Source organism: Heterodontus francisci, chromosome 30 (genome assembly GCF_036365525.1).
Source record: "Heterodontus francisci isolate sHetFra1 chromosome 30, sHetFra1.hap1, whole genome shotgun sequence".
Classification (NCBI taxonomy): domain Eukaryota; kingdom Metazoa; phylum Chordata; class Chondrichthyes; order Heterodontiformes; family Heterodontidae; genus Heterodontus; species Heterodontus francisci.
This window is the reverse complement of record NC_090400.1, coordinates 46,555,168-46,573,325: the sequence shown is the minus strand read 5'-3', so window position 1 is coordinate 46,573,325 and position 18,158 is coordinate 46,555,168. Positions and strand designations below refer to the sequence as shown.

Genomic DNA, 18,158 nt, shown 5'->3' with positions numbered 1-18,158 from the left:
ATAATGAGCACATAGTCCAGTTACTGAGGGTACTATTTATAACATGAGATGAAACAAGGGAAATGCCAGTGCTGCTTTATTTATAACTATCATTCTGAAATGCTGCTATGGATTAAAATGCTGAAAGGGGTGTGGGAACAGAGACACCTGGGGGTTCACATACACAAATCTTTGTAAGTATAGGACAGATTGATAAGGCTGTTTTTAAAAAAAAAACCTAGTGGATTCTGGGCTTTGTACATAGAAGCATAGAGTACAGAAGCAAGGAAGTTAGAATATTGTGTCCCGTCTGGACGCTGCACTTTAGGAAGAATGTCAAGGCTTTGGCGAGGGGTCAGAGGATATTTGCTAGAATGGTGCCAGGGATGATGGATTTCAGATATGTGGAGAGGCTGAGATTATTCTTCTTGGAGCTGAGAAGGCTAAATGGAGATTTAATAAAGGTGTTCAAAATTATGAAGGGTTTTGATAGAGTAGAGAGGGAGAAACTGTTTCCACTGGCAGGTGAGTTGATAACCAGAGGACACAGATTTAAGACAATTGACGTAAGAATGAGAGGCCAATCAGATCTGGAATGCACTGCCTAAAAGGGTGGTGGCAGCAGATTCATAGGATCATAGACTCACAGAATGGTTACAGCACTGAAGGAGGCTATTTGGCCCATCGTGTCCGTGCCAGTTCTCTGCAAGATCAACTCATTCAGTCCCACTCCCCTGCCTTTTCCCCATAGCCCAGCACATTTTTTTTTCTCCTTAGATAATTATCCAATTCCCTTTAGAAAGCCTTGTTTGAATCTGCCTCTACCACATGCTCAGGCAGTGTATTCCAGATCCTAACCACTCGCTGTGTAAAAAACGTTTTTCCTCATGTTGCTGTTGCTTCTTTTGTCAATCTCCTTAAGTCGGTCTCCTCTGATTCTCGACTCTTCTGCCAATGGGAACAGTTTCTTATCTACTCTGTCCAGACCCCTCATGATTTTGAACACTTCTGTCAAATCTCCTCTTAATCTTCTCTTCTCCAAGGAGAACAGCCCCAACTTCTCCACCCTGTCCATGTAACTGAAGTTCCTCATCCCTGGAATGAATCTTGTGAATCGTTTCTGCACCCTCTCGAATTAACATAATTCCTAAGGTACCCAGAATTGGACACAATGCTCCATTTGGGCCGAACCAGTGGTTTATACAGGGGTTCATCATAATTTCCTTGCTTTTGTGCTCTGTGGCCCTGTTATAAAACTCAGGATTCCATATGCTTTATTAACTGCTTTCTCAGCTTGCTTTGTCACCTTCAATGATTTGTGCACATATACCCCAAGTTCCTTTGCTCCTGCACCACATTTAGAATTGTACCCTTTATTTTATTTTGCCTCTCCTTGCTAGTCCTACCAAAATGAATCACTTCACACTTATCTGCATTAAATTTCATTTGCCACCTGTCCACTCCATTCCACCAGCCTGTCTATATCCTCTTGAAGTCTGTCACTATCCTCCTCATAGTACTTCCAACTTTTGTATCATATGCAGATTTTGAAACTGTGCCCTGTACATCCCAGACTAGGTCATTAATAAATATCAAGGAAAGCAGTGGTCCTAACAATGAACCCTGGGGAACCCCACTATATAGTTTCCTCCAGTCTGAAAAACAACCGGTCACCACTATTCTCTGTTGCCTGTCACCCAGCCAACTTTGTGTCCATGCCTCTACTGTCCTTATTCCGTGGTCTTTGACTTTTCTGACAAGCCTGTTATGTGGCACTTTATCAGATGCTTTTTGGAAGTCCATGTACACCACATCAAATAAATTCCCTTTTCAGCCCTCTCTGTTACCTCATCAAAAAACTCAATCAAATTAATTAAACACAATTTGCCCTGAACAAATCTGTGCTGGCTTTCCTTAATTAATCCACATTTGTCCAAGTGACTGTTAATTTTGTCCCGGATTATAGTTTCTAAAAGCTTTCCCACCACTGAAATTAAAATGACTGGTCTGTAGTTGCTGGGCTTATCCTTACACCCTTTATTGAACAGGGTGCAACATTCGCAATTCTCCAGTCCTTGGGTGCCAGCCCTCTATCTAAGGAGGTCTGGAAGATTAAGGCCAGTGCCTCCACAATTTCCACCCTTACTTCCCTCAGTATCTTCAGATGCATCTCATCCAGTCCTGGTGACTTATCAACTTTAAGTAGAGCCAGCCTATCTAATACCTCCTCTTTAGCAATTTTTAGCACATCCAGTGTTTCAACTACCTCCTCTTTCACTATGACTTGGGCATCATCTTCTTCCTTGGTAAAGACAGATGCAAAGTCCTCATTTAGTACTTCAGGCCATGCGCCCTGCCTTCATGCATAAATCCCCTTTTTGGTTCCTTAATTGTCCCCACTCCTCCTTTTCCCACTATTTATACACCTATAGAAGACTTGGGTCCCCTTTTATGTTAACTGCCAGTTTCTTCTCATACTCTCTGTTTGCTCCTCTTACTTCTTTTTTCACTTCCCTTCTGAACTTTCTATATTCAGTCTCGTTCTTAATTGTATTATCCATATGACATCTGTCATATGCACCCTTTTTCTGCTTTATCTTACTCTATCTCTTTCGCCATCTGGGGACTTTGGACTTGCTTGTCCTACCTTGCCTCCTCGTGGGAATATAGCTCAACAATACCCAAACTATCTCCCCTTTAGAAGTAGCTGATCTCTGTTTGCAATTTACCTGGGCCAGGTCCGTTCTCACCCCATTGAAGTTGGCACTCCCTCAATTAATTATTTTTACTCTGGATTGCTCGTTGCGAATCTAAACCTTATGATACTAAGATCCCTGTCCCCTAAATGTTCCCCTACTAATACTAGATCCACTTGATCCATCTCATTCCCCAGAACCAGATCCAGCAATGCCTCCTTCCTCTTTGGGCCAGAAACATACTGATCTAGAAAATTTCCTTGAACACATTTGATAAACTCTTCCCCCTCTCTACCCTTTACATTTGCTACCCCAGTCTATATTAGGATAATTAAAGTCCCCCATTATAACTACTCTATAATTTTTGCGTCTCTCTGTAATTTCCTTGCAAATGTGTTTCTTTATATCTTTCTCACTCATTGGTGGCTTATAGAATACACCCAGTCGTTGCGATAGTCAGCACGGTTTTGTGAAAGGTAGGTCGTGCCTCACAAACCTTATTGAGTTTTTCGAGAAGGTGACCAAACAGGTGGATGAGGGTAAAGCCGTGGATGTGGTGTATATGGATTTCAGTAAGGCGTTTGATAAGGTTCCCCACGGTAGGCTATTGCAGAAAATATGGAAGTATGGGGTTGAAGGTGATTTAGAGCTTTGGATCAGAAATTGGCTAGCTGAAAGAAGACAGAGGGTGGTGGTTGATGGCAAATGTTCATCCTGGAGTTTAGTTACTAGTGGTGTACCGCAAGGTTCTGTTTTGGGGCCACTGCTGTTTGTCATTTTTAAAAATGACCTGGATGAGGGTGTAGAAGGGTGGGTTAGTAAATTTGCAGATGACACGAAGGTCGGTGGAGTTGTGTTTAGTGTCGAAGGGTGTTGTAGGGTACAGAGGGACATAGATAGGCTGCAGAGCTGGGCTGAGAGATGGCAAATGGAGTTTAATGCGGAGAAGTGTGAGGTGATTCACTTTGGAAGGAGTAACAGCAATGCAGAGTACTGGGCTAATGGGAAGATTCTTGGTAGTGTAGATGAGCAGAGAGATCTTGGTGTCCAGGTACATAAATCCCTGAAAGTTGCTACCCAGGTTAATAGGACTGTTAAGAAGGCATATGGTGTGTTAGCTTTTATTAGTAGGGGGATCGAGTTTCAGAGCCACGAGGTCATGATGCAGCTGTACAAAACTCTGGTGAGGCCGCACCTGGAGTATTGCGTGCAGTTCTGGTCACCGCATTATAGGAAGGATGTGGAAGCTTTGGAAAGGGTGCAGAGGAGATTTACTAGGATGTTGCCTGGTATGGAGGGAAGGTCTTACGAGGAAAGGCTGAGGGACTTGGGTTTGTTTTCGTTAGAGAGAAGGAGGAGGAGAGGTGACTTAATAGAGACATACAAGATAATCAGATGGTTAGATAGGGTGGATAGTGAGAGTCTTTTTCCTCGGATGATGATGGCAAACACGAGGGGACATAGCTTTAAGTTGAGGGGTGAAAGATATAGGACAGATGTCAGAGGTAGTTTCTTTACGCAGAGAGTAGTAGGGGCGTGGAACGCCCTGCCTGCAACAGTAGTAGACTCGCCAAGTTTAAGGGCATTTAAGTGGTCATTGGATAGACATATGGATGAAAATGGAATAGTGTAGGTCAGATGGTCGGCGCAACATCGAGGGCCGAAGGGCCTGTACTGTGCTGTAATGTACTAATTCTAATTCTAATTCTAGTGTAATGGTATGTCTATTGTTTCTTAGCCCTAACCAAATAGATTCTGTCCTTGTCCCCTCTAGAACATCCTCTCTCTTCAGTAGTGTAATGTTCTCTTTAATCAATATTGTGACCACACCCCACCCACACTTTCTTTCCTTCCTTATTTTTCCTGAACACCTTGTATCCAGGAACATTTAGTACCCAGACCTGCCCAGATCTCTGTTATCGCCACAACATCATATTCCCACGTGGCTATCTGCGCCTGCAGCTCACCAATCTTATTTACCACAATTGCACATTCGCGTACATGCACAGTAAACCTAATTTTGACCTTATTATATTCCCTCTTACTCTGACCCCACCTAATATCTTACTATTTCCTACTCTAATGCTATCTGTCTCTCCCAATTCTCTGTGCACCTTGGTTTTCCTCTCTAATGTTACCTCCTGGCTTCCACCCCACCCCTGCCAAGTTTGTTTAAACCCCTCCCAATAGCACTAGCAAAGTGCCCTGCAGGGCACTGGTCCCAGCTCTGTTCAAGTGTAACCTGTCTGGCCTGTACAGGTCTCATCTCGCCCAGAACTGTCCCAAAGTCCCAGGAATCTAAAACCCTCCCTCCTGCACTATCTCTTCAGCTACACATTCACCTGTTCTATCCTCCTATTTCTATAGTCACTCGCATGTGGTTCCGGGAGTAATCCGGAATTACTACCTTTGAGGTCCTGCTTGCTCATTTCTTTCCTAGCTCCCTAAACTCTGCAGCTGCAGAAACACCTGCCTGTTCCCTAACTATCGACACCCCTATCACTATTGATTTCCCAATTTTCCTCCTGCACCCCACTGTACAGCTGAGCCAACCATGGTGCGGTGGACTTGGCTCTGCCTGCACTCCCCAGAGGAGAGAACTGAATACTGGTTGGAGAGAGAGATGCACTCAGGGGACTCCTGCTTTACCTGTTTGCTTCTCCTTGACTACCTGGTGGTCACCCATTCCCTCTCTGCTTGCATTCCTTTAAGCTGTGGGGCGAACGCATCTATAAGCGTGCTAGCCACAAAACCCTCAGCCTCACGGATGTACCGCAGTGACGCCAGCTGCTGTTCAAGCTCTGAAATCCGGAGTTGGAGCTGCTGTAGCTGACAACACTTCCTGCACATGTGCTTGTCCAGTAAATGAGAAGGGCCCTGGAATTCCCACATGGAACATGATGCGCAGTCCACAGGACTGAGCTGCCCTGCCATACCTCTATTTATTAGACTATTAAACTTAGTGCTTAAAATAAAGACTCATGAGCTACTCACAAATCACCTGCTTCTCCTGTGCTGACGTCACTTTATCTGATAGGGAGGTTACTTAGGTGTATTTATTTAACTCAATTATATAAAATGCTTACGTTTTAAAATACTGAAAAATTCAGACTTCTTTAGTGTTCCTATCCCTTGTTATTTAGTTTTAACTTTATCCCCTAGATCTGTTTGATTGAGAACTGATTTTACTCATATGATAAATTATCAAATTGGCTTTAGGTTTCAGTTTTTGTACTAATTAATTGCTCAAGTGGTACTTAATAGTTGATTAAAATTGAATAAATTAAAAGATTACCAGAAAACTAACCCCATGTGACTCCTTGTCCTGTGACGTCACTTTGCAATTTTTTTGTCCTCTCGTTCAGTTCAGACTCACAGCTCACAGCCTGATCCCAGCCTGCTTCACGCTGCTCCGCCCCCGGCCTGCTTCACGCTGCTACGATCTGCTCCCAGCCTGCTTCACGCTGCTCCGCTCCGATTGGGGCCTGCTTTATGTCTCCTGCTCTGATCCCGGCTGCTTTAATCGTAACTTTCAAAAGGGAATTCGATATATTCTTGAAAAGAAAAAATTACAGGGCTACGAGGAAAGAGCAAGGGAGTGGGAGTAATTGAAAAGCTCTTTCAAAGAGCTGGTACAGGGGTGATGGCCTGAATGACCTCCTTCTGTGCTGTAATATTCTATGTTTCTAAGAGATAGGAGGGGGAGGGGAAAGTCTAGGATTACAAAATAAAAAAATTGAACCTTTGACGTGACTGAAAGAAAATTCTGCTGCAATTAAAAATAAATATTTGCACATTGACTCATCGAGTGTCTCAAAAATAGTCACAGAAGCAAAGAAATCGTGCTGTATTGAAAAATCTCTTCAAGTTTCAATGCAGATTACTTCACAAGAGGTTAATTGTTAAGATTGCTATCAATGCTGCAAAGTCCATTTGAATAGTGAACTGACTTTGGTACAAGCCATTTAGAATTAATGCTCCAGAAGTGCAGTTGAGAGCCACCATTCTCTACCGCTTTTCCTCACTGCACAACTCTTGCCCATCTACACAAGCTTTTTACCAATTAAATCCTTGACATTTTTTCAAGGGATGAATTTTACTCTGTAAATGTGAGCATGGGGACCGGTGCTATGGCAGGTTTTATTTTCAGTGGCTGCCTTTGGGCTTGTTGCATGACTCAGCTTCTCACTGCAGAGCAATCCCGAATGGACTCCACAGCTTGCAGAGGCCTGTGTGGAGTTCATTTCCTTTCCTAATAGTGCTTCACTGCATGAAGCATGGTAGGGAAAGTGTGATTTGCCATGAGGGTGACATCCTGTGAATAACTACACTGACTGCATGATGTGTGATTTGCTGCCCGAGTCCCACAATTCTACATAAAAAGCTTTGCGGTGTATCGGAGTGATCAATAAATCAATTGCCCTGTGCTTGACTGCAGCTAATCTTTGCTGCAAGGTCTCTGTCAAGGCTGCTGTGAAACTGGGTGCCAGGAAATGTGTGAGAATGACCAGGAGGGGTGACTTTCTCTCCTATATTCTTCCCATCCCAGGTTTTCATGTGAAGAGCTTTGATCAGTGTCTCACACTGCGAACATGCCTCTAATGACTCTGTGGCATGGGGCACAGGATTCAAAGTACGCTGCCACTCAGGGCTCAGTTTGCTTTTTTCTTGTTCAGTCTGATCCCAATTGTGTTTTAGTTGCACTGAATATTGATCTGCCTCTATGTTGCAGGTGAAGAGCAATGCAGTGCGAGCTTTAGGAAATCTGCTACACTTCCTGCAGCCCCACCACATCTCCAAGCCCCAGTTCAAGCCAGGAATTGAGGAGTCAATCCAAGCCTTAATCCGCACCGTTCAGAGCGAGGCAACCATGAAGGTGCGGTGGAATGCATGCTATGCGCTGGGAAATATGTTCAAAAACCCAGCTATTCCTCTTGGTATGTACTTTTACTGATTTCTGCCAGCTTTTGAGTCCATTAACTTTACCCATGGAGCTCTTAATCTGTTTTAACTCTTTACACCTAAGAATTGTTCGAATTGTTTTCAGTGGGATTTGGTTTGCCTCTTGCAACAGGAACATGTGGAGCAAACATGATCATAGAATCACAGATAGAATGACACAGCACAGAAGGAGGTCATTCGGCATCCTGGCTGTGCTAACTCTTTGAAAGAGCGAGACAATTAATCTCATTTCAGAATTGCTGAAAATAGAGACATGTTGTCGAAGCTTTTTGTCTTGCACTCATCAGGACAGTACGCAAGAACAACCAATGTAAGGGAAAACAACAACTTATACTGCATGAGAAGAAAGTGCTGATTGATTGGCAAGTGAACTGTGATTGGTAGAGGCCACAGAGAATGCACCAGTTTACAGTGACAGTTAACTGCCAAGCTTTGTTTGAAATTTAAACCAGGCAGCTTCAGTCTGATTGGCCAAGGCTTTGCCTTGAGGAAGGAACCAGCGAATGGCTGTCACTTACTTTGTTCAGCTGAAACAGGTGCAATGTGTGTACATGTTCTTTTATCTGCAAAGAACAGGGCCCTGTGTATTAATAGAGTTAGCTTCCAGTATGTGCAAGTACGCCACACTGCGAGCCCTACTGACAATCTTAAATTGATTGTCAGCGTAATTCTTAGCACACTGCGGATTATTTTGCAAATGTTGTCCGACCGCGGAATCACATCTAATGTTGGACATTGTGTTTTGAGTTTTGCAGGCACGGGCTGGTTGGGTATGGCCTGTACCTTGTCCGTTGCGAACAGCGGAAGAAACATGTTGTTTGATACGATATGCCAATCTTTGGGATGTACAGCCTATATACCTAGGACCACACTGGCATTGAAATTCATATATCCCATTACTCATTTGTGCGATAGGCAGGACGCCTTTTTGGCTTGACAGCAGCATCCTGTTAATGGCGAACACCACACGTGTTGCTGCTGCATAGTAGCAACGTGAAACAGCTAGCTTTACCTGTTGCTCAAATCTTTGGGATACATTACCCTTCCAAATAGATGGTGTTGCCATGGGATCCCCTCTAGGCCCAGCTCTTGCAAACATCTTTGTTGGCTTCCATGAGAAATGTGTCTTTGATGGAATGACACCTAACCTCCTACCTCTTGCATATTTCCGATATGTAGATGGTATGTTTGCTATATTTGAATCTGCAGCTGCATGCAATAATTTCCTTGCACGTCTTAATGGGCTCCATCCTGCACTCAAATTCACCTTTGAAATGGAGCAGTCAATTGAGCTCCCTTTCCTTGACGTTCTAGTTGAGAAATCTGTTAAGCGGTTCTCCACCACGGGTCAACTACAAACCTACCTTCACTGGTCAATACACGCATTGGGATTCTTACAGTTCCACGCACTATAAGATTGGCCTTATCAGCAACCTTGTAAATAGGACCTGAGCCATTTGCTCACCATGCAAGCTTGGTGCTGAAATAGGTTGAATCAAAGACATCCTGCGTGACAATAGCTACCCTGATCCGATCATTTCTCGCTGTATAGTGCGCAAACTTATGAACGGGCCTAAGGCAGTCATTTTCGGTCCTGTAAAATGCCCAGTCTACTTCAAATTACCCTGGAAGGGTAATGTATCCCACAAATTTGAGCAACAGGTAAATTTAGCTGTTTCACGCTGCTACTATGCAGTAGCAACACGTGTGGTGTTTGCCACTAACAGGATACTGCTGTCAAGCCAAAAAGATGTCCTGCCTAGCACACAAATGAGTAATGTGATATATGAATTTCAATGCCAGTGTGATGCTAGGTATATAGGCCGTAGGTCCCAAAGACTGGCGGATCGTATCAAACAACATGTTCCTTCCGCTGTTTGCAACAGGCAAGGTACAGGCCCTACCCAACCAGCCCATGCTTGCAAAACTCAAAACACAGTGTCCAATATTAGATGTGAGTCTGCGATTAGACAACATTTGCAAAATAATCGCAGCGTGCTCAGAATTACGCTGCCAATCAATTTAAGATTGTCAGTAGGGCTCGCAGTGTGGCGCATTTGCGCGTATTGGAAGCTACACATATTAATACACAGGGCCTTGTTCTTTGCAGACAGAAAGAACATGTACACACATTGCACCTGTTTCAGCTAAACAAAATAAGTGACAGCCATTCACTGGCTCATTCCTCAGGGCAATGCTTTGGCTGGTCAGAGTCAAGCTGCCTGGTTCAAATGTCAGTCACCATAAACTGGTGCATTCTCCATGTCAACGCCTCTACCAATCACAGTTCACTTGCCAACCAGTCAGCACTCTCTTCTCATGCAGTGTAAGTTTTTGTTTCCCCTTACGTTGGTTATTCTTGCGTATTGTCCTGATGAATGCATGACGAAAAGCTTCGACAACATGTCTCTATTTTCAGCAATTCTCAAGCTCTGTACTACCAAACGACTATTTAATCTCATTTCCCTGCATTTCTCCACAGCTCTGCAAATTTTTCCCTCCAAGCATTTATCCAATTCCCTTTTGAAAATTAGTATTGAATCCGCTTGCCACCACCCTTTCAGGCAGTGCATTCCAGATCATCATAACTCCCTGGGAAGAGTTAACAAACACCTAAATGACAGTCATCATATGTAAGGTTGCTTATTGAGTGTTTGCAGTTTGACTGTGGAGGGGATAACATCTGAGTTCCAACCTGCCCTACACTGGCACCCACACACACCTGCTCTTTCTATCAGGGTTTCACAATGATCTGGGCTAGTTTGTCTCCATTGTTGGCTGGGAGCACTTGAGGCCAATTGTAGCATTTCATCACTGGTTTGATTTGAGATTAGCTAATTTAGCACAGACTAGGGATTAAAAGTGGGATCTTACTAGTTTTGTTTACACATTCTCAAGCCCAGCATCTATTGCTCAACCCTAGAGTACCAGACCATGTAGCACATTTACCCACTGAGCCATTGAAGGAAGCAGAAGTAAATGTTTTATTTTAAAATCATTATTCTGTCCTTTTAAATAAAAAAAAATTATAAGGGAGAAAAATAATTTAAGGTGAGAATGCAAATTTTGGGTCTTCAATTTCGAAAAGGCCCTCAAGCGTGCTTCATGTGGCCTTGAATTTCTTGGGCTGCAATATTCCACCTCACTCGAACTGATTTTATGTTTTACATGTCACGTTTGTATTCCCCTTGCACTCAATGTTGGCCTGGGCTCAGTTGGTTGCACTCTTCCCTCTGAGTAAGAACGTCATGGGTTCAAACCCCACTCCAGGATTTGAGTACATACTGTAACCTGACTACATTAGAGTAGCACTGAGCTGCACTATAGAGGTGGCAGCCTTTGGGTGAGACATTAATCCAAGGCCACATCTGCCTCTTCTGGTGGTTCAGGTGGACACTAATGATTCAAAGAGCAGGGGCTACTATCTAATATTCCCCCTCAACCTACACCACTAAAAATAATAACTTTCATCTCATTGCTGTTTGTGGAATGTTGCCATGTGCAAAAATGCTGCATAACAACAACGACTTGATTTCAACAAGATTCATTGTATGTGAAGGAATTCAGTAGCTTTGAGAGATTTGCAAGGTGCTGTAAAAATAAAGGCTGCGTTTGCTGATGACGCAACCACTAGGTGGCGCAGTATTGGCAAATGCAGCCTCATCCACTGAAACGTCACTGCAACATTTCAGGCAGCTGCCAGGATCAAAGATGGCGCTGCTCAAGTTATCACAAAATATAAATTCAACCCGAAAGTCCACTCAATGGCTGAGATCACTGCCTCCGTCCCACCCCCAACAGTACCCTGCTCCCTCCTGCCACCACAGTTCTCTTCACCATTCCCTCCTGCGCCTGTCTGCTCACTCCCCACCTCGCCGCTTCCTTGGGCGGTGCAGCGGGGAGCGATTGACCAAGGTGGGAGGGAAGTGGGAGCAAGTGACCTCGTTCCAGCACGCAATGATGTTTTAGAGCGCATGCGTGAATTAGTTCTGGCAAGCCGGGTGCTGACATAGGCTGCGCATGCGCAGCACCATACTAGCAGGAAGAAACCGTTCTGTGCATGTGCGCAGCTGGGAACGCACTGGTGGAATCGGTGCTTGGCTGTGTTGTCAGGAGTCATTTCGATAAATAAAATGTGCTGTCTTTCCCTGTTGGGAGTTGACTAGCATGAGCTGCGCCACCCAGTGGTGTATTCAAAACAATCAACAAGCTTTCCCGTTTGAAGTGCTATTTTATAAAGGATACAACCTGTGGTCACTTGCAAGATATGCTGGTCAGTCGACCTCCAACTAGGCATCCCTTCGCAACTCAGGCAGCTGAGTGACAAAGGCCCCACAGGATTTCCTCTTCCTTACTCTTCAGTTAAATTAGCAATAAAATGTTAGTAGGAGGCAGGTCTACCCCAATATCTACAGCAAAATTAAAAGCAGCCTGTTAAAAGTAGAGGATGTAGTTTTCAGAGAACTACTGGACTCGTATATTTTCCCTTCCTCCAAGTACTATGTTTGCATCAGCAACTGCCTGTAGATCATGATTGGAACCAAGAGTTCATTGTGTGGGGAATAGTGGATAAAGATCCACATGGCATCACTCTGTGTTGCTGTATTTGAGGGCTTTGCTGAGAGTGAGCCTTGGTATAATAAAAAGTCAGGAGGCTCAGGTTAAAACCTGGAGTGATGCAGCTTTGGAGTCCAGACTCTGGATTTCCCAAATGATTCCCAGTGAAATAAAGACGTGACGCGTTGTCGTATCTTCATGTGTCTCATTGTGACTGTTCTTTACAGACTCTGCTCCCTGGGCAGCACTGGCTTTCAGTGCCTTGACATCAGTGGTGAAAACCTGCAAGAACTTCAAAGTGCGCATCAAATCGGCCACAGCACTTTCAATCCCAAACAGCCGTGAACGCTACGGGGACAGTAAACAGTTCTGCGAGATTTGGAGCGCGCTGGTGCTGGCCTTGGAAAAGAGCGAAGAGACACAGGACTTCCTGGAGTTCAAATACTGCGCCAGTTTGCGGACTCAGATCTGCCAGGCGCTGCTCCACCTCCTCCATCTCATCACCGTGGAAGACCACTCTTGCATCAGCAAAACCATTTTAGAGAAAGGCGACTTAATCCGAACCTTTGTTCAGCGCTTTCTGACTTCAGGGGTGGAGGCCGATGAAATGGTGACTCAGACGGACCCACAGGATAGGGTCAGGATGTTACAAAAGGCCTTTCAGCACATACACAGCCTTCAGGAAGTGCCAGTAGATGAGAAAGAGCTGGTTGTCAAATATCTGGATGATATCTTGAAACATTGTGCAGAATCCACAGAACCAGAGAGTGGCCTGAAAGATACTTAGGGTGAAAAGTTGTGTTTGAAGGAAAATAACTACTTCTGCATGCCTTATGCTGGATGTAACTTGCAACTGAACATTTCAGCAGCTCTGTCTGTTTTGCTTTCGTTACTGCTTATTTTAAAATTGCAGGGTGCCCTGGGGACTGAGTGTTACAATACTTTAGACACTTCCCTTCCAGCTCAGTCTTTGGGATCGCATTTCATGCAGGCTGATGGGTTGAGAGTTCCATCTGTCCACAGGCACTAAGGGTCCTACAGGAAATGAGTCTGAGCAATTTCAAACAGGATTCCAGTGGACCTGGGCTCTTACCACGCAAAATCTGCCCCAAGTTCACCACTAATCTCATTGAGAGAGGCTGGTGTGAGAAATTGAAAAATGTCAAACTGATGCAGTTAGGAGGTGCTCTTCTGAAGTTATAAACAGAGTACAGGGAGTGTCACTTAGTATCTAACCTGATGTGGGAGTGCCCAATGGTGACAGAGTGCTCGAGATGGAAAGGGCAATGTTCGTCAGCACTAACATCCTCTATTTGACAAATGTTATTTTTTAGTGTGGGTGGAATACTGAATTAACTGAAATGCCATACTGATACAATACAGTCAGTACAAGTGGGTGACAGTGCTGTGGAGTGGAATATTTTGATTATGTATCTAATGACTGTCCTGATTACTGTCAGGCTGTAGGTCAATTAGCATTTCTAATTGTATTTGTTTTTTTAAACCATGTAGCACCAACACAACACTTCCACCCCCACTCCTTCAACACCATAATCTCAGTGTTTCAGAAGCTGGAGACAGTTGCCTTTATCAGAGAGTGTTGTGATGTCAATCGGATCCACAAGGAGTTGTGCAGTTACACTGCACAAAGGGAACGGAGACTGAATCACCCTTAGCTTTCATGCAGATACAGACAGCGCAGTTGTCCTGGCATTCCACTCTGCTCCAAGATATTATTCAGAAGCAGATTTTCAGCTCCACTCATGTTCCTGACGTCAGCAGGTTAAAGTCACATATGCTTTGCATTTAAGCAGGGCTTCAGCTAGGGATCTGATCTCCTGAAGACTCAATTAGCACTGTGCAAAAGGGATTTGAACCCTCTCACAGGAACCCCATAGTGATGGGAGGTTTCACTTTGATTTTGAATGTGTTGTGATTGCCGATCCCACTCCACATTTGCATTCCAACATCAGCATGGTGGAAAGTTGGAGTGTAAACTCATTCCAAGACCACTGGCAGTTCCTTTCAATGATTGATCAATCCCAATTTTAGACTTGTAGCAGGCACCCAGATACATCCTTGGGGTTTACAGCTGCTGACAATTGAGGGACAGGAACGAGACCAGGAAAATTTTTCACAGGTATACTGCTGATGCACCTGTAAGAGACAAGATGAATAATTCTTTATGCCACCTGTACAAAAATCACATGCTTGTTATTCCACTTGTGATTCCAAGAGGAACAAGGGCACTTCTTGGCACTTTCTCTGAATTGACAGAATGTGGTTTCCTTAGTAAAACTTTTGTAATTTTCCCTGTTCCCTGCTTCAAAACTGCTTGCTACTACAGTGAGGGCTGGATTTTTAGGTCCCGCCAGGAGTGAGGGTAGAGGCGGGAAGGGATGAAAATACTGACGTCAGCCGGCGTGGCGCTTTCCCGTCGCTGTTCCCAGCGGCAGAGTGTTTCACCAGGGCGGGGGGAGGATAGCCCCAAGAACCTGCCCGATTTGGTAGTAACGGTAATTAAAGAGCACATTAAGAGCTTGTTGAGGGCCATGTTCACATTTTTGAGAGTGCGCATGGGCTGCACATTTGTATCTGGGGCAGTCCTGGTGCATGGAGATGGATGCACAGCGAGGAGCTGGTCATGGCTGTCCCAGGGAATTAGGTGGGCCTTACGAAAGGGAGAATGGTGCAGATGGGGACTCGGCCATTGGCACACAGTGTTATTGGGTGCGGGGAGGGTGGTCTGTAAGTGTTCTGGCAGCGCGGGGGATAGTCATCCTGGGGGCATCAGAGGTGGGGGGAAAGGCTTCCAAACACAATTCTGAGGCCATCTGAGCACAAGGAAGACAGCAGCTGACAATGGGAGTGCAACTCTCAAAATTTGGGTCCAGTGGTGAAGAGGAGCAACATCCTCTGCAGGAAGGGCAGAGGAGAGGGACGAGGGGCAGCAAAGCAACAGAGGTCATACCCTCAGCAAAAAATCTACTGCTGAAGATGGAGCTACCTTGAGTGGACAGAGAACCAGTGCCTGCGAAGACTGTGACTCTCCAAGCAGATGGTCATAGAGATTTGTGTCCTAGTTGCAGAAGACCTCACACCTCACAGCACTGCTAGCCATGCCCTGCCAGTAGCTATCAAAGTCACTGTGCCATTGAACTTTTTCACCTCTGGCTCCTTCCAAGGATTAGCTGTGGACCTTGGTGGCATCTTGCAAACGACTGCACATCATTGCATCTCACAGGTCACTGATGGCCTATTTGTGAAAGTTGGGCAGTACATACAATTCCAGACAGATGGGGCCTCATAGTCAGAGTGCAATGGGTTTCGCATCCATCCGGCAATCACTGAGTCCTCTATTCTCTGTCACTATGTCACATTTGTTCCACCAAGGCTGCAGGAAATGACTGTTTACCCAGAATTTTTTTTTAAGGCAGCAGACATCTAATCCAACAGGCAGTCTTCTTCTGAGAACTGAACCCCAGTTAAAACTAGGAGCCTGTCCATATGTGACACCCTAGCACAATCCAGCAATTTAAATGCTAGCACTGAACCAGGGATCTCCAAATTGAAAATCCTCAATCTTCTTTACAGTTTGCTAAAGTCCATGATACATTCTTTCTTTGAATAACCATCTGTTTTCCAAAATCATTCAAAGTCTGACCATGCCTTATAGGCATTAAATAGATCATCTTTCTTGTAAATCTCATCCAAGAATTCTAGCAGAAGATCCAAATCTTCATCAGTATCCAACTGACAAGCATTCAGTTTACAAAATACTTTACTTCTGATTTTACTTTTGGTAGGAAGTGACAATGCCAAGGCCATACCTTATTTCCTCTTTGGTAGGAACATAACCCATGTCCACAGATCCACTGCATTCTTCCACTGGTCATATGGTTCAGATTCAGAGAACATTAGAGGGTAATCATACCTCAACAGCCTACTCTTGCTTTCTGCCATTTTCCACAGTAGCCACTGGGATTTTAGTTTTCAATATGAAAAAATGTTTTTCTTAGTTTCCAACCTTCACCTTGAGGCAACCATTCTCTGCTACCATATTATATTCCAGAAAGCTTGTTGTTGAAGGATGATGCTGGAGCCAATCTTTACTCAGTCTTGCATTTATTTTACAAAGTAAATTGATTACAAACATGCAGCCCCTCACTCAAACCTTCACCCAGCTTCAGTAAGTGTCTCATATATATATACTCAAGTAAGACCCTAATTAACACCTGCATATGATTAAACACAATTAACATTGTAATCCCGCACCCATTTTCAGGGACTGTCCAATTTAGCCTCCTAGATCTCTTCATGCTTTTATTTACTTCCCCTCAGATAAGGTGTCTGGTCTTTGCTTCCTGCCTCCCATGAGGAATCTCGGATTCAAAACAGCATTCTACTCTACACACACTCTAAGACAATGGTCACTTCATCAACCAACTATATAGGACAGTATCAAGTGGTCCAACATCAATTTCAAACATTCTGAGTTGAATTTAGAATTTTAGCTAATTCCAAGTGCTGCTGTGCAGTATAATTCTATGATTTTATGGTGGGTACCACTGAACTTCCTGATCTAATACTATGACAGCCCCAATTCCTAAAATTTTGAGATTGCAACTCAATTTTCAATTTGCTGCAGTATTTTGAGGAGTTACTGTGTAATTCACTGAAAGACCTACAGTCATAGATGATGTTGCTTATGTATCTGTGCACAAAGTTGCAGATGTTACAGTGGAGAAGGACGCCATTTGGCCAGTCAGAACTACACCAGCTAACTCTTTTTGGATTCTTCTTCAAATACTTATCCGATTCCTTTTAAATGATGTGTTAAAACATTCCATGATCTAATAACCCACTGTGTGAAAGAAATGTTTTAACACTCTTCCTGTGTTTTTCTGGTGTTAATGCTGAGTCTATAGCAGCTTGATACCAAACTTGCCAACCAATGAAAACAACTTTTCACTACTGTCTCAAATCCTACCATAATTCTGGTAATCTCTATGAAATCCCACTCTATATTTTCTCTGTGAAAAATCTCCACTTTTATATGCCATGATGGATGCTACAGTTCTTTTGGGCATTTTCAAGTCATGATAGTGAGGGTCCTATTGATGGCTGCATTATGAGTTAAATTACCATTATTTTTTGGTCACTGCCGGTTAATAATAACATGACTTGCACAACACCTGATTGTAACACTGATTGCGTTTCAGTGTTTGCAACATGCATGTATAATTTTGGGCTTGAGGAAGAGTCCCAGACTATGTGGCTGCTCTGTGCAATTTATGATGTCATTTGTGATTTTAGTAAGCTCTGTAGACCATTGTCCTGGCCAATATTTATTCCTCAATTAAAACACCCCTGAAACAGATTATGTATTCATTATCTTATTGCTGTTATTGGAACCCTTGCTGTGGGCTTAGTGGCTGTTGTGTTTCCTACATTACAACAATACAACACTTCTAAAGTATTTCATTGTGACTGCAAAGCACTAAGGTGAAAGGTACTATATAAATACATGTCTTTCTTTTCTCATTGGTTTAAGTTTCAGTGAGTTATCTGGCTGTCGAGTGAGTGAGGCCAGCCCATAAATGAACCACTATTTTTTAAAAGAAAGACTAACTTGTATTTATATAGTGCCTTTCACAACCTCAGGATATCCCAAAGTACTTTGTAGCCAATGAGACCACAAATCATCCTGTTTGTTCTGTTAAGAATTGATATTTTTCAGTTTTAAAAATGCAGGTGGATTTATGTCCATCCAGTCCTTACTACATGCACTTTGGTACTTTGCTCAGATTCTGCTCTGTGCTAGGTAATGGCCAACCTGATCTACTCTTGGGGGTATTAGTTTTGCTCTACACTGTCCTCGATGGATTTTGCTCAACCTGTTTATAGATTTATGCTGGTACTGTAACATCTCAACCCCTTTTCAATTTTAATCTTATTTTTATG

General features: G+C 43.7%; 1 protein-coding gene across 2 annotated transcripts in view; it reads left to right on the top strand.

Annotated features, from left to right (window-relative positions):
• heatr6 (HEAT repeat containing 6) overlaps positions 1–17,572 on the top strand; it is a 70,290-nt gene extending 52,718 nt beyond the window's left edge. For both annotated transcript variants that reach the window (XM_068010494.1, XM_068010495.1), the window contains 2 exons: positions 7,408–7,612; positions 12,422–17,572. In XM_068010494.1, coding sequence (XP_067866595.1) covers positions 7,408–7,612; positions 12,422–12,981 — 765 coding nt within the window. In that variant the 3' untranslated portion in view covers positions 12,982–17,572. The remainder of the gene's footprint in view (positions 1–7,407; positions 7,613–12,421) is intronic.
• The last annotated feature ends 586 nt before the right edge of the window (positions 17,573–18,158 follow it).